This window comes from Pezoporus occidentalis, unplaced genomic scaffold (genome assembly GCF_034315485.1).
Source record: "Pezoporus occidentalis ecotype Australia unplaced genomic scaffold, CSIRO_AGI_Poc_V1 ctg100, whole genome shotgun sequence".
NCBI classification, from domain to species: Eukaryota; Metazoa; Chordata; class Aves; order Psittaciformes; family Psittacidae; genus Pezoporus; species Pezoporus occidentalis.
In genome coordinates this window covers 1,998,626-2,012,076 of record NW_026912780.1, presented here as the reverse complement: position 1 = coordinate 2,012,076, position 13,451 = coordinate 1,998,626, and the positions used below count along the sequence as shown (strand labels likewise).

The 13,451-nt window shown below is 38.4% G+C and overlaps 1 protein-coding gene across 1 annotated transcript in view; it reads left to right on the top strand.

Annotated features, from left to right (window-relative positions):
* NELL2 (neural EGFL like 2) overlaps positions 1–13,451 on the top strand; it is a 155,167-nt gene that overhangs the window by 70,446 nt on the left and 71,270 nt on the right. The window contains exon 13 of the mRNA XM_062612647.1: positions 12,712–12,837. Within this exon, the coding sequence (XP_062468631.1) occupies positions 12,712–12,837 (126 nt within the window). The remainder of the gene's footprint in view (positions 1–12,711; positions 12,838–13,451) is intronic.

Below are 13,451 nucleotides of genomic sequence, written 5' to 3'. Positions count from 1 at the left end.
TAGGTTGCAGATCTCATTTCTGGGAACTCATCAGCCATTTCCTATTCTAAGGGGTCACAGAAGCAATGGACTTATGATGAAATCAGGTGCTTTAAGAAGGTTTTTTTCTTCATCTCTATTGTTACTGGGCTGAAAGAAAGCAGAAAAACCAAGTTATGCTCTCTTAGTGTTCTACATGTCACTCAAATTAGAGTCTGTTGCTATGTGTGAAACTTGCCAGGCATGTCATAAGCAAAAACCAGACACATCTTTTTGATTGGCATTGGTGATGAAATACTTAGGAAATACTTAGATGAGGACAAAGTAGATTATCATATGTAAGACTGATGTATTTGTATTATGAGTAGATTTGTCAGTTTGTGCAGTACCTGAATTCAGGATAATGATCTTTTTGAGAAGATTTCTTGGCCCCATTACTTCTATATGGGCAAATGGCATTGTTTCTGGGTGGTAATTATCAATCTGCTTAAGTGCTTTCAATAAACTCGTGTAAGTGAATAAAAGGTGGGAACGCATTATTTACATAAAAATAATAATGTAATATATTACTATACTTGGATGCCTTAAATTATCTCTTAAAAATGTGTATGATTTGAGGCCTGATCCAAGAGCAGTTGCTTACATTGGAGACAACAGAAGTAAGTCCTATTAGCAAGATGTGCCCATGTGAGCAGAACTTATGAGATTGGGTCCCAGCCAGATGAAGTTCTCCCAGCCAAGGGCAAAGCTAACTCAGCAGGCAAAACAGCCTAGCTTTGCTAGTAGACACTGTGCTTGAACTATGTATGCTTGATACACAGGTCCAAACATGACCTTGGCTGTCTGTCCCTGACTGTGTAGGTGACATGCTGGAAGGAGGGGAAATAAATAAGGTTAGGGATTAAAATTTGGGATTGTTTTTTGTGGAACAGGAGCAGGAGGGTTTGAAATATCCTTGTTTCCTCAGAGTTGTGCATTTAGTATTATATCCTTGTTTCCAGACCAAATGTCTCTTTGAGCACTGACGTTTTTTTTTTATCTGTGGAAAGACACTCTTACCTTAATATTAAACAATGTAGTAGCAAAGGGCACAATAGCAATAGCGTAACACCAGGTCTTTTCAGAGTCCTGTCTCTCATCATGAAAGGCTGAAATGGTCCCTACCTGCCTTTCTCAGCACATACCTGTTCTTCACTGTGCCATTATCGTGGCTTTAATTATGAGCAATGCCAAGCATAGAAATGTCGAGTTAACACAAAGACTTTCAGAGAAGGCTTTTTGTAATGGCTGGAGCCTGTGGGTATGATAGCTGTTTCGATATTTGCACTTCACAAACTTCAGATGCACTGCAAAATTGGATGCCTTGATTCTGTGTTAGAGCCAAACTTCACTAAATACAATCCCAATTTGTGCCTCAGTACTGTCAGAGTTCAAAGACTAAACAGAGGTAATGACGCTCCCATTGGCAGAACTTCTCCATAAGGTAGAAGAGCAAAAATAAAAATATTCAAGGCTACTTTCAGTGTGGGTCTGGAAAAACTGCATGTATTTCATCTGAATGATGGAAGAGTTTGGCTTCTGCCTTAGAAAGAACCGGTGCTTTTCCAAAGCTGCGTGATGTCTCTGGATACTGTTATGATGGATACCTTTCTGTTTCATAATAATAATATTTGTTAATATTTATGTCACTTTCAGTTTTCCCTTGAAGGACTGCATAAAAACAGCACTTAGAACATTGGGATTCCTTTGTTTATTTGCTGTAAGCCTTATTCCAAATACTTTGAAACCTACTTTCTGTCTCAGATTATTATGCAGTTTGAGATAGCTTGTGGGCAATTTAGGTATGGATTATGCAGGTGCTTTTGAATATAGCATCCTTGGTGTATAGCCTAACATCAACGCTTTACAAAACCAGATGTTCTGATGAAGTGTAATCAGTTTTGCCCAAAGCAACACCTGGAGTGCTCACAAACTGATTATCACCCTTTGGGATATATTTCAGACCGTGTTCAACTCCCACTGCATTTGTGGTGGAGTTATGCTGAAAAAGATTTGAAGGATGGAATTTGTTACTCTTGGCTACTAAGATATTCTGATACATCTAGAGGAATGAAATATACCCATATATAAAATATGGTTGGTTTCCAAATAGCCTGCTGGTGGCAGATTTAGGCGTTCTTTTCAGTTCCTTGAACCTAAGCTGTTTTCATGCACAGTGTCATGCACTTTTGGCAGTCCTCAAAAGAAGTGTTTGAGAAGGAGGTGTTACTTGTACCCTTTGGAGACTGCACTTGGAAGGATTGTTTGACGCCTGATTTTCTGATTTAAGAGTAGCACTCGACTATCTCTGATTTCACTTCAGAGGTGTTGCCAAGGATTGCTCATTAGAGAGGAGAGTAGGCTCAAGAAAAAAGACAGAAGAATGCAGTAATCTTGTAAGCACCAGGACTGAACATGAGCTGAGAAAAACAGGTGATTTGTTTCTTTATCAAGAGGGTTTTGTGTGATGCAGAGGCTGTTTTACATCATGTACTGATTTTGGCTGGGGTGGAGTAAATTTTCTTCATAGCAGCCAGTGTGGTGCTGTGATTTTTAGATTTGTGATATTTTAGATTTGTGACTAGAACAATGTTGATAACACAGGGATGTTCTAGCTGTTGTGGAACGGTGCTTGCACAGTGTTAAGGCCATCTCTGTTTCTCACTTCCCTGCAGTGAGTATGCTGGGGGTGGACAAGAGATTGGGAAGGAAAAGCTGGGACAACTGAGCCCAGCTGAGCAAAGGGATATCACAGACCATACAACATCATGCACAGCAGTAAAAACAGGGTACCTTTCTAAGGTGCCTGTTGCTTGAAGACTTGCTGGACATTGTGTTGCTGAGAGCTGGAGAGTGATTGCCTTTGAATCACTTCCCCCCCCCCCCTTTCCCTCTTCACTTATTAACAGTTTTTATCTCAACCCATGAGTTTTTCCTCACTTTTGCTCTTTTGATTCTCTTCCCCATCCCACTGGAGGGGGTAGTGAGTAAGCGACTGGTGGGTGCTGAATTGCTGACCAGGGTCAACCACATCACAAATTTATTTCTTATGGTGTGTGGACCGTAATGTTTATTTTCTGATTGGGGAATTTAGTTATACTAGTTGTACAGTACACAACCTAGCTAACTTATCTTAACAGTTTTGGACCATATAATATTATTAAACAGTTTTTTCTGAAACCATTATCGTTCCAATATACCCTTTTTCCTCCTAACTCTTCTAGTTTCTCCGCTGTTGCTATGTTTGTCCCTTTTCAAGCACAGCAGCTTAAATGAGACCAAAGACTGAGTGACTTCATCTACATTTGAGAATTGCATCAGCTTCGCAGACGATTGTCCCTTGAGGGGACAGTTTATAAATCTGCTTTTGAATAAACTGGCTTGATTTGAGTCATCATCAGTAGAAGGAAATAGGCAGTCTTAGAGGATGAATTGTCTCTTTCCAGAGTAGATATCTGAAGCATGCTGGAAGTGCCACTCCATTGGACCCTATCAGGTTTTCCTTAGCTCAGAGTTGTACATTCGCATTCTGCTTGGAAAGATTTACTAATTTATCCCTGCCTTCTGGTAAAAATACTAATGCATTCTTCAGCCTTCTTCCCCAACAATAAAAACATTGCACATCTTCACTTACCTAGTTAGTACCATCTGTTGTTAATCTTACTGTTAATCTTGTTTTTAACTACTGAATTACAAAAGTAAAGTATATTTTCGGAATAAGTCTGATTTCTACTGATTGCAGTTAAGAAAACTCTTACAGAAGAGAAGCAGTAATAATCAAATTGCAGTAGGATATGTGTTGCAGTATATTGGCCAAGTAATCAACAATATATTTCTTCTTGGAGCAAATGTAATATTGAGAAGAGCATAAGTGAGATAGAGACTTCTGTAATGGAGATAAATCCCAGAGTATTAAAAATTACTCTATTAAGTCCTCTGGGTTTTTAATAACCAGTACTGGGCTATTTGCTAGCTATGCACCATATATTTGCGTGAGAGTCCTACTTAGGAGCTCTGCAGTGCTGTCAGTTTTGTGAAACTGGGAAGGTTATCCAAGCTTCTCATTTCATACATAAATTCTTTTTTGTAAGTGTGGTGTGCCAATAGTAGCACATATAGCTAGAAAATGAAGATTTCCATCTCCATCAACTGGCAGTGTTTGAGTCATTACCTTGTCATTTTTGAGTTGTGTTGAAAAACTAATCAAGCAGAAAGAAAAACTTTCACTCCAGGAGGGCAGAATGTTATTTCCAATTCTCTATTAAAAAGTAATTAAACATTATTAATATTAAAATTAACCATTCATATTAAATGGCATTAATATGGTATCAATTATTAATAATTTTTCTCAGCAAAGGCAGTGTCATCTTATTTCCATCATTATGTTACTGAGAAATCTAAATAGGAAGAATTATCAAGCCACTTCTAATGTGTGTGTCAGAGTGGGCCTTCTCTGCCACGGTGCTTACACAGGAAGATACTGAAGCATATTCCTAACTTAAAGTGTGCAAGTAGTATCCCTGACACCACTTCATAGAGTGCAATGCATACTGGGGTACAGATAGTACGGCCGCCTGTAACAGTGGGATAGTTTGTAGGTGTCCAAATTCCAGGATGTGATTCAGTGTTATTTGATATTAATTACCTCTACAGGCAGTATGTTCACACTGATTCTGTCATCTACCCATACCCAGGACAGACAGTTGTGTTACTATGATAAAAAAAAGCTGAAACTAATCATATAAAGGGATTTTCCTCTTGGAAACTTTTAAACTCCTCTGTGCTGCCAGGAGATGCTTTATTGTACCAAGAGCAGCCCTTTTCCACAGCAATAAAAGCATACGTTGCATTTTGGTTCAAAATGGGAAATTAAGATGAATTTTTTCATGCAAATTGCTTAAGTTAGCAACCTGAAAGCAAAAAAGAAAAGAAACTAAAGTCTTCATTTTGGTCTTGTTTTCTTTCCTTTTCGGTTTTCACTAGGAGCTGGGAGGGGGTTACTGAAAGAGCTAGGTGCTGTCACTGTGCTGAAAGTACTTACAGGCAGTTTGTTGAGTTTCTTTCATAATTTAAAAACCTTGGTCTAAAAGTGCGACGCCTTAACAATATGTGGAATCTGGCTCCCAAGAGCTGTAACAACAACACAGAAATGCCTCGCATTAAACCAAACCAGACTTAAAATAAATATTCCTTTATGAAGAGTGCAGAGCAATAGCAGCCGCAGTGACTGTATCTGTTATGCTCCTCTAAGTAGTGTGGCACCATTGGAGAGACAGCTGAGTTGTGATACTGGTACTTGTTCCTGTAGAATAGGCAGTAGTCTAATGGATAGCTTGCGGGAATGTGCTGCTCCTACTCAAACCCCAAATGCAGTCTAATCCACCCACAGGGGTCTTACCACAGCTTACAGGTACTATGTGTGCATCTGTCTTCCAGCAAAGACTTTTAAAATACCCATGTGCAGTACAATCTGTGCTGCCTCTTCCTAAGAAGAATCTGATACATATTTCTGATTTCTGTATAAAAACATAAATGCTCCTTATTCCCCTTTTAGAATAGGGGAAAACAAAAACACTAACAGTGGCAAGTATTTCTAAATCCTTGACATTCCCAGTTCAAAATTATGAGAAGCTGTTATAAATGGGGGGAAAAAAAGAGATTATTTTGCAATTCAAATGTGAAGACCTATTTCTAACTGAGTGCTGTGCTGAAGGGGGATGGATGGATCATGAACTGGAGTCTCAGTAAGCCTGATTTTTAGAATTCACTAATTAATCATATACAACATCCTTTTTATTCTCAGTATGCCGGTACATCACACTAGTTATTTGGTGCCTAAGGAAAGGCGCCCCAGGATGCTTTCATGTCTGACAGATAGCTATATATAATTACTTGTTTTATCATGTATACACTACCATATGCATTAATTATAAGATATTAAGTAGTAAGAAGATGCGGTTTGCCAAATAAAACATTACATGATGGCAAGCAATATTTGTTTGCAAAAATTTCCTAAGTTTTTATATATATATATATATTTATATTTTATATATATATATATATATATATATATATAAACTATGTAATGTATGTGGTGTCCAGTGATGTTTTCATGAGACTGAGATGAAGATTTTATTTTCCTCCAAGAGTCTCACTTGCATGGGTAGCTGTTGAACAGTATCTCCTGCTGCATGTTTAACAAGGACAGTTTTATCTCAACAATCTGTCTTCCTTTCCAAAAACTGGGGCAAGCTGAAATAAAAACAGCTCTTTGTACTGTTAAAAAATGATATTTTTGAAGTGCTGTAATGTTGTATTGCATCCTTTCAAAGCTATATAGAGCTTCTGTCAAGGAATGTAGACCTTGAGTGACTTTGCTTTTATTTTAAGAGTATTTTGTGTCCCAGTAGCCCCCTCTCAGACTGCAGGAGATGGACAGAGAAATCACAAACTTAAGCAAAGATCAGAGATTTAAAATAAAGTGAAGGGACAAGCACCAGGATGTGTATAATCTGTGTATGTGTTACCTATGCAGTTTAGCTATAGGCAAGGAAAAAACACACCTTGTGAGAAGATCCAATAATTATAATTTATTTTTAGTCTAATTCATGCTTAGGAGTCTAGTCAAGATCTAACAACCTCTTATTATCTCAACTACAATGGTGCTAACACTTATAATGCAACTCACCCAGTTTTTCTTAAGGTCCATTAGTAATTCAATAAAAATCAATAGACACGTGTAGCTGCCCATTTTCTCTTCCATCCCTATGCATTGCTACAGTGAGTTGTTAGTGGCCCAAATTCTTTTCTGAGAGCACATGGTTGAAGGTTATTTTATTTTTTCTCCTTGCTCTTTGTATATGCTTGAGGTTATTTTTGTATGTTTTAACTCAATACATGGGGTGTATTCTTGCTGTAGGTGCACAAGGTTAGCTATGTTATGATTCATTAGTCTTTAGTGCTTTTCTCTTTTCAGGGAGGAGGGATACACAACTACAGAAAGGTAGGCAAAAATAATACCCCCAAACAACTAAACCTCCCCCAGTTTCAGAAGTAGATCATATACATATGACCACTCGGTAATTTTACTGTTGGAACTAGGCTTTTACTGGCTATTGGTAATTGGTAGCACTAAAGGCACAGGGCTATATATATATATCAAGAGAAGAAAGTCAAAGATTATCTATAGAGGGTATGAGTGATGCTGACAACTATGGTGGTGCAGTCAGCTGGAATAAATGGTGCAGAAGATTCAGAGCAAATACACAATTTTGAGTGAAGTTGCTGCTAACATCCTTTGTGGAATACGTCGGTTGGAAAAACTGCTGAACTTGATTTAAGAGAGCAAAGCAAAACAAAAGTGCAGTGACTGGTTTGTGACTGACTGGAGTAGCAGTAGTAGTTAAACCCTAGGCTTGCCTAGTGATGGAAAGCCTAGAAATAGTAGTGGGAAGAGAAGGAGTGAGGGCTGTGCCAGTGCCTGGACATATTTTATCCTCTTAGGAAATAAGAAAGGGTATAGGCAAGAGCAGATGCATAGGAAGATAATGTGGAAATTAAAGCACTTGATGCACTGAAACCACACTGTAGCTGGAAATGAAGAGTATGGAGAGAATATGAGCTTGGAAATATGGTCAGGGAAGTGGGAGAGAGCCTACTTACTCCGTTCTTACTGGACCAATAGTCTGGGGAGTTTTAATGAGCTAAACACTTGAGCAACTGGGAAGGAAGAATCTGAGGATGAATTAAGGTGTTTGGTGGTGAAAGGAAAAAAACCCAATACTTTCACAGATGGGTAAGCCAGTTATCATGGTTATCAATGTTATAGTCTACCCTTTTATTTGAGGAGGAGGAGCTGTTGAGGAGATGGGTTGAAGACGGGTAGAGAGACAAGGTGAGGAAGGTTGGAGGGAGGACCAAACTTACTCAGGTAGAAAGTGGGTGAGGAAGGAAAATGGCAGAGAAGCTTGATGTCAGAGGAAGGTGAGAAAAGAAGGGCTATTGCCACTAGAGAGAAAACAGAAAGAAAAAGGACAGAACTTCTTTTCCTTTGTGACACTGTCCAGGACAGGTTGTGTTTCTTTTCAATCCATGTTTACCTTTTTCAACTGCATTGGTTGCTGTGATCGGTCACTGTTTGTGACTCTTTCATTCCCCTAATGAATGAACAACATCTGCTGATTTTGTGATGCCCTTCAGATCAGGGACCAGATGAGAAAGTCTCAACCTTTCCCAGCATGTCTATTTCTGTGTGAGTCAGGTCAGTAAATAAAAATAAGGGCCTGAAGATCCTTTATGACAGCAACTGTTAACTGGCATCCATCCTTGGGATTCCCAGTAGAGAGGCCCAAGATTCACAGGAATGATGGGTAAATGAAGCCCTTGCTCTTAGCAGTAAAGCCCTCGGGTCAGGATGGAAGTTTGCTGGTGATGTTGTGTGGGACAGGTGGAAAACCATTAACATCTTCAGTGGGTAAATATAGGGCTTCATATTTAAAGGCTGTGAAGACAGAACCTTTCATTAACATAAAAAATGTGGGGTTTTATGTTTTGTTTTGTTTTGAAGTTGTAGGCCTAATCTGCTCTACGTTTGTTCAGGCATTTATTAAATATTTATTTATAAATAAAGCTTTTTATGCTCCTGTTTGCTCTCTTCTTAGGTATTTAATATAATTTATTGCAAAAATCCTGCAAGAGCATCTCCCTGCTCACCATATGCCACTGTTAAGTGTGATCAGGGAGATCACTGATGTTAGATACCATTGAGTTTTAAAGGAAATGGATGGAGGCAGGACACTATCCATATAGTTCTGGAAACGGCCTCCTTTCTTTACAGCCCAGATTTACTGACTTAGTACCAGACTCATTTGTTCTGGCAGGCTTTTGTGGTGGATAAAGGCAATGATGGATAGTGAGGCTGAAGGAGAAGCTTTTTTGTTAGCATGAGGCTTTGGTCAACAATGATGTGTAGATTGCAGGTCAAGATCTTTTCTTACTAATGGGATTGTAAAACATAACTGTGAATTTCACTCTAGGGAAGCAAACTCACTAAGGTGCAGGAGGAAGGGGTAGAGGGAAACTTTTCCTGGGTTATATGTTTTGCATAAATTTTGTTTGAGTGCTTGAGGGGATAAAGGAAGACTTTTCAGTTTTGATGTTTTTGCAAGTATAAATAAATCATTGAAGTGCAGATTCCAAACACTTTTGCACTAACCAATTTTCCCAGAGATGCCTCTTTTGTCTGTTCCACTGGGAATAAAGCAGGTTGATGATCTCCATGACTACATTGTTGTCTGTACATCACAGCTGGTGGCTCAGTATCACATCACAAACTTCAAGCACACAAGTCTTTATTGTTGACTGCGTAGAGCCATTGGAGTGGTGCATTCATCCTATTGAACTGATTTTAGCATCTTACTGACTAAACAGTAAGACATTAATGTGCATTAATATGCTAACTAGGCTTTTTGGCAGGAGAAAATGAAGATAAATGTTGTAGTCTTCCTTAGATATTGAAATGCATCAGGTTTTCTGTTGTAGTTAGTGCGTTTGTATCTGAAGGTGGATAAAAAGCTACACCAGTGTTTCAACCAGTAAGCAGGATGAAAAGGCTTCTGTTTTGGTAGCTTTGAAAGAGAACAGATGTTGGGCTTTTTCCTTGCCCCAGTTCAGTCTTCCTTGATGTGTAATACCTTAACATAATGTATACAAAGCTTGCATATGGAGTGCTAAGGAGGGAATGGATTCACATAGTGTACTTGATGTCGTATGACTAGTTGTCATTTGACTGCTACTTTACGCTTTTTGTATTAATTATCTTTTGTGTCCAGTGGCAATATGATTTATTGCAAAAGTTGCAGACTGTTTGTAAAAGCAGCTTATCAACTGTGCATCCACAGTGTAGAGCAGGGGAGTTTTGAATGCTTGATTAAGGTCTTTAGGTGCCAATGTAATATAATAATGTGACAGTAGCGGTAATAATCACCTTATTTCCTTTGCATTCTATGTAGCCTTTCTAGAGAGCTGGGTGGGAAAGAGTTCTGATTTCCCGTGAGGGTTTAAAAACTGTGGAAAATGTCTTTGCAAATCAGTTTGAGAAAAAATATTATCAGATTTGTTCAAATGAAACACTTCAAAGGTCATCTGATCGGTTGCGGTGTCTTGTTTGTGGGATTTTTTTGTTTCTGGTTGGTTGTTTTTTGTAACAATTGAAAAAGCGAGGGTTTGAAATAAAGTGAGCTAAAAATAAAACATTTTGCAAAATCTCAATGTGTGGTATGTTGGCAAAATGAAAGCTTTTATTTTGAACACTTCTGAATTAGGAGGTTTGAATAAAAGTGGCTCTGGCTTTAAGTTTTTCATTGCAAAATGAAAACCATTAGCATTTTGGGTCTCCTGTGGGTATTTACATGCCAAGGCAAATAATTGATATAGTTTTCAGAAAGTTCTATTTAATGCTTTTGAGGCTTTGGATCTTTAAGTAGAATTTTCTGAGAGTGCTGGCTCCTAGGCAGTCTGTTGACATCGAGAACATAAGGTCTCTAATTTACTGGAAAACTGATGTTGTTATATAAATACAAATCAACACCATTAATTTAATATGGAGTTGTGAACTAGAATTATGAAAGACACAAGTCTGTGCTAGTAGCTGAGGCGTATGTTGTAACTGCTGGCTGCTTTTGTGAACTCTGCATTTATGTTTCTACAGAACATCTGTGCATCAGGAGATCTGTGCCATTTCCCACTTTCTGTGCAAAACCAGCTGCCTCTGTGGTAGTCTTGTGATAGCTTCACTTTTTTTTTGCTTTCGGAGATGGCTCTCACAAAATGTGATTTGAGCCTTAGTATGCTCACTGTGCCCACTGTAAATAGACGTTTATTGGTATAGGTAAGTTTTAAAATTAACTTTTCTGAGCCAGCACCCTGCTAAAGCTATGATTCTTCCATGCCAGCAGAGCTTATAGGGAAAAGAAGGGAAGGAAACCAGCTGAAGTATATTGAAACTCAAAGGAACTGAATTTGTGCAAAGTGGACTGGGCTCTCCACCCTGAGCATTCGCTCAGTGAGTGGACACCTTCATTGTTCGTAGCCAAGTGCCCACAGCTTCTCCAGCAAAATCCAGCAGAACAGTTGCACTGGACAGAGAAACCGGGGAAATAGAAGCTTTTTCAAAACTGAATGAAATTAGGAAATTTCTGTGGAATTGCTAACATTCAGTGTATCTCATTGTTTTGTACTGAAAGGCAAATTTTATTCTGGAAATATAAAGGAAAGCAGATAAGCAGGCAATGAGTACAGCTGTCAAGTAGCTATTGATTTAAAGACATTGGGAAGAGAGGAAGAAATGGCAGACAAGCTTATGACCTAAACAGAAGTACAGGAGTTAACACTGTTGACATTTAGCATCACAGCATTAAGAAGTCAACCTTAATTTGAGTTTATACATCCAGTCTATTATTTTGAACAGTCACCAGGCTCTGGAACAGTTTTCCATCCAGGTGTTTTATTTTCAACTCTGGAAGCTGTAAACATCACTGAAAACAGGGAGGAAATAAAAACTGATGAGCAGGAAAGAAAAAGCCAGACAAATAAAGAAGCCAACAATCCACCTTTTTGACTTTTAATATATTTTTGTACCAAGGTTCAGTGGCACACTGCATGACAATATAAGTAGATGTGCAGAGCACCTCAGAAATGCTGTCTTTATCATCGGTATTACAGAAAGAGCCTGCTACTAAGCACTACCAAATTGATATAGCTTTCTTCTTTACAACATAATAATCATATGCAGGGGGTTTTGTTGGTTTGTTTGTTTTTTTTTTTGTTATTTGTGGTGTTTTCTCTGTCTTATCATTGATATATAACCTGCTACAGGAAATGCATCTAATTTTGCAGCCCAAGAGAGTAACAGAACCAAACAGGTTTTGAATTCCTTACCTACAGTGATTTATGTCTGGAGTTTGCTCTATGACTTTGTACTGCAGCAGGTGTTCCACCCCAACGAGTATTTTATCAAGCTGCAATTTTTTCTGTCAGAGCAGTTCTTCATATAAATTAGGTTCTTTCAGGTTCCTTTCAGATATGTGTGTATATGTACCGATATGCATATGTATGTTGATACGTACAGACATAGATTTATGTGTTTATATATAGTAAATTTACCAGTTTGCTACTTTAGAGTTCCAAGAGAAGCTTATTATAAGTTCAGGTGTCTCTTCAGGTTTTAATATGTTCCTTAGAGTTTCTTCCCAAATGATACCTGTTAGATCAAAGGCATATACTATGCATATAATAGTGTGTTTGTATACTGATGACTGCAGTGACTATACAGGTACAATGATGGATGACATTGCAGTGCTGAGGCAGTTGGTCTGCTGTTCAGGACCCCAGGTTTTTTTGTTCTTATTTAAATCATAGAAATAACATCATAGGCACTTCAAAAGGAAAGATGTAAGCCAATATAATCTTCTTTGTAACTCCACTCACAGCTGTGCACAGAAAGCTCATGTTAATTCTATTGTTTAAACACTTCAAACAGGTTCTATGGAGAAAACAAAGAAATTTGCCAAAATGCATTGCTGTTTAAGTAACTTTTTAGTCTAAACCACTACTGGCGGAAGTGAATAGCAGTGTATTGAGACTGTGAAGAATGCTGCTGAATTTGACTCGTGTTTCTCTTTGCCTTACTGACAGATATTGATGAATGTGCTGAAGGACGGCATTACTGCCGTGAGAATACCATGTGTGTAAATACTCCAGGATCCTTCATGTGCATCTGCAAAACTGGATATATACGCATTGATGATTATTCATGTACAGGTAAGATCTGCGCATTTGTGAAATGAAACAACAAGATGATGGTATATGCAAGCACTGGTGGGATTCTTCTAAAGTTAATCTTTGTTAGAGCCACAGAATGTCTACATGAAATGTTAAACAGTATAAACACCAAAATAATTACAAGGATACAGTGCACTGTAACATGCTAATATGTTGTATTGTTTTCCTGAAATTGTAAGGCTGTCTGGGTGGTCTCATATGTCTGCATGGTTCTGGCTGTTGATGGAAAAGGTGAAGGGAGGAGGAGTCTGAAGGGAAAAATAAGAAAGCAGAAATAATGCAATGGGTTACTGAGTTTTCATGTGACACACAAGTATAACTTCACTTGGAATATGATTACTCTTCTGAAAACTTTTGACAGCATTCAATTTGATGCATATTAGAAGTGGTGGTTTCCTCATTTGAACTGTCTCTCACTGGGGAGGCTCCCCAGCTGAATCCTGAGTTCAGAGAGCAGGAGCTCTGCCTGCCTTGAGCCTCTGGACAACATGGTCAGACTTATCTCTGGATCTCCCCTTTTTGTTCTGCTGCCAGTGGATGCTGTAGAGGAGGTGTTGGGTTCATACTGATTTTCTGTCTTCTAGTCTTCTTTT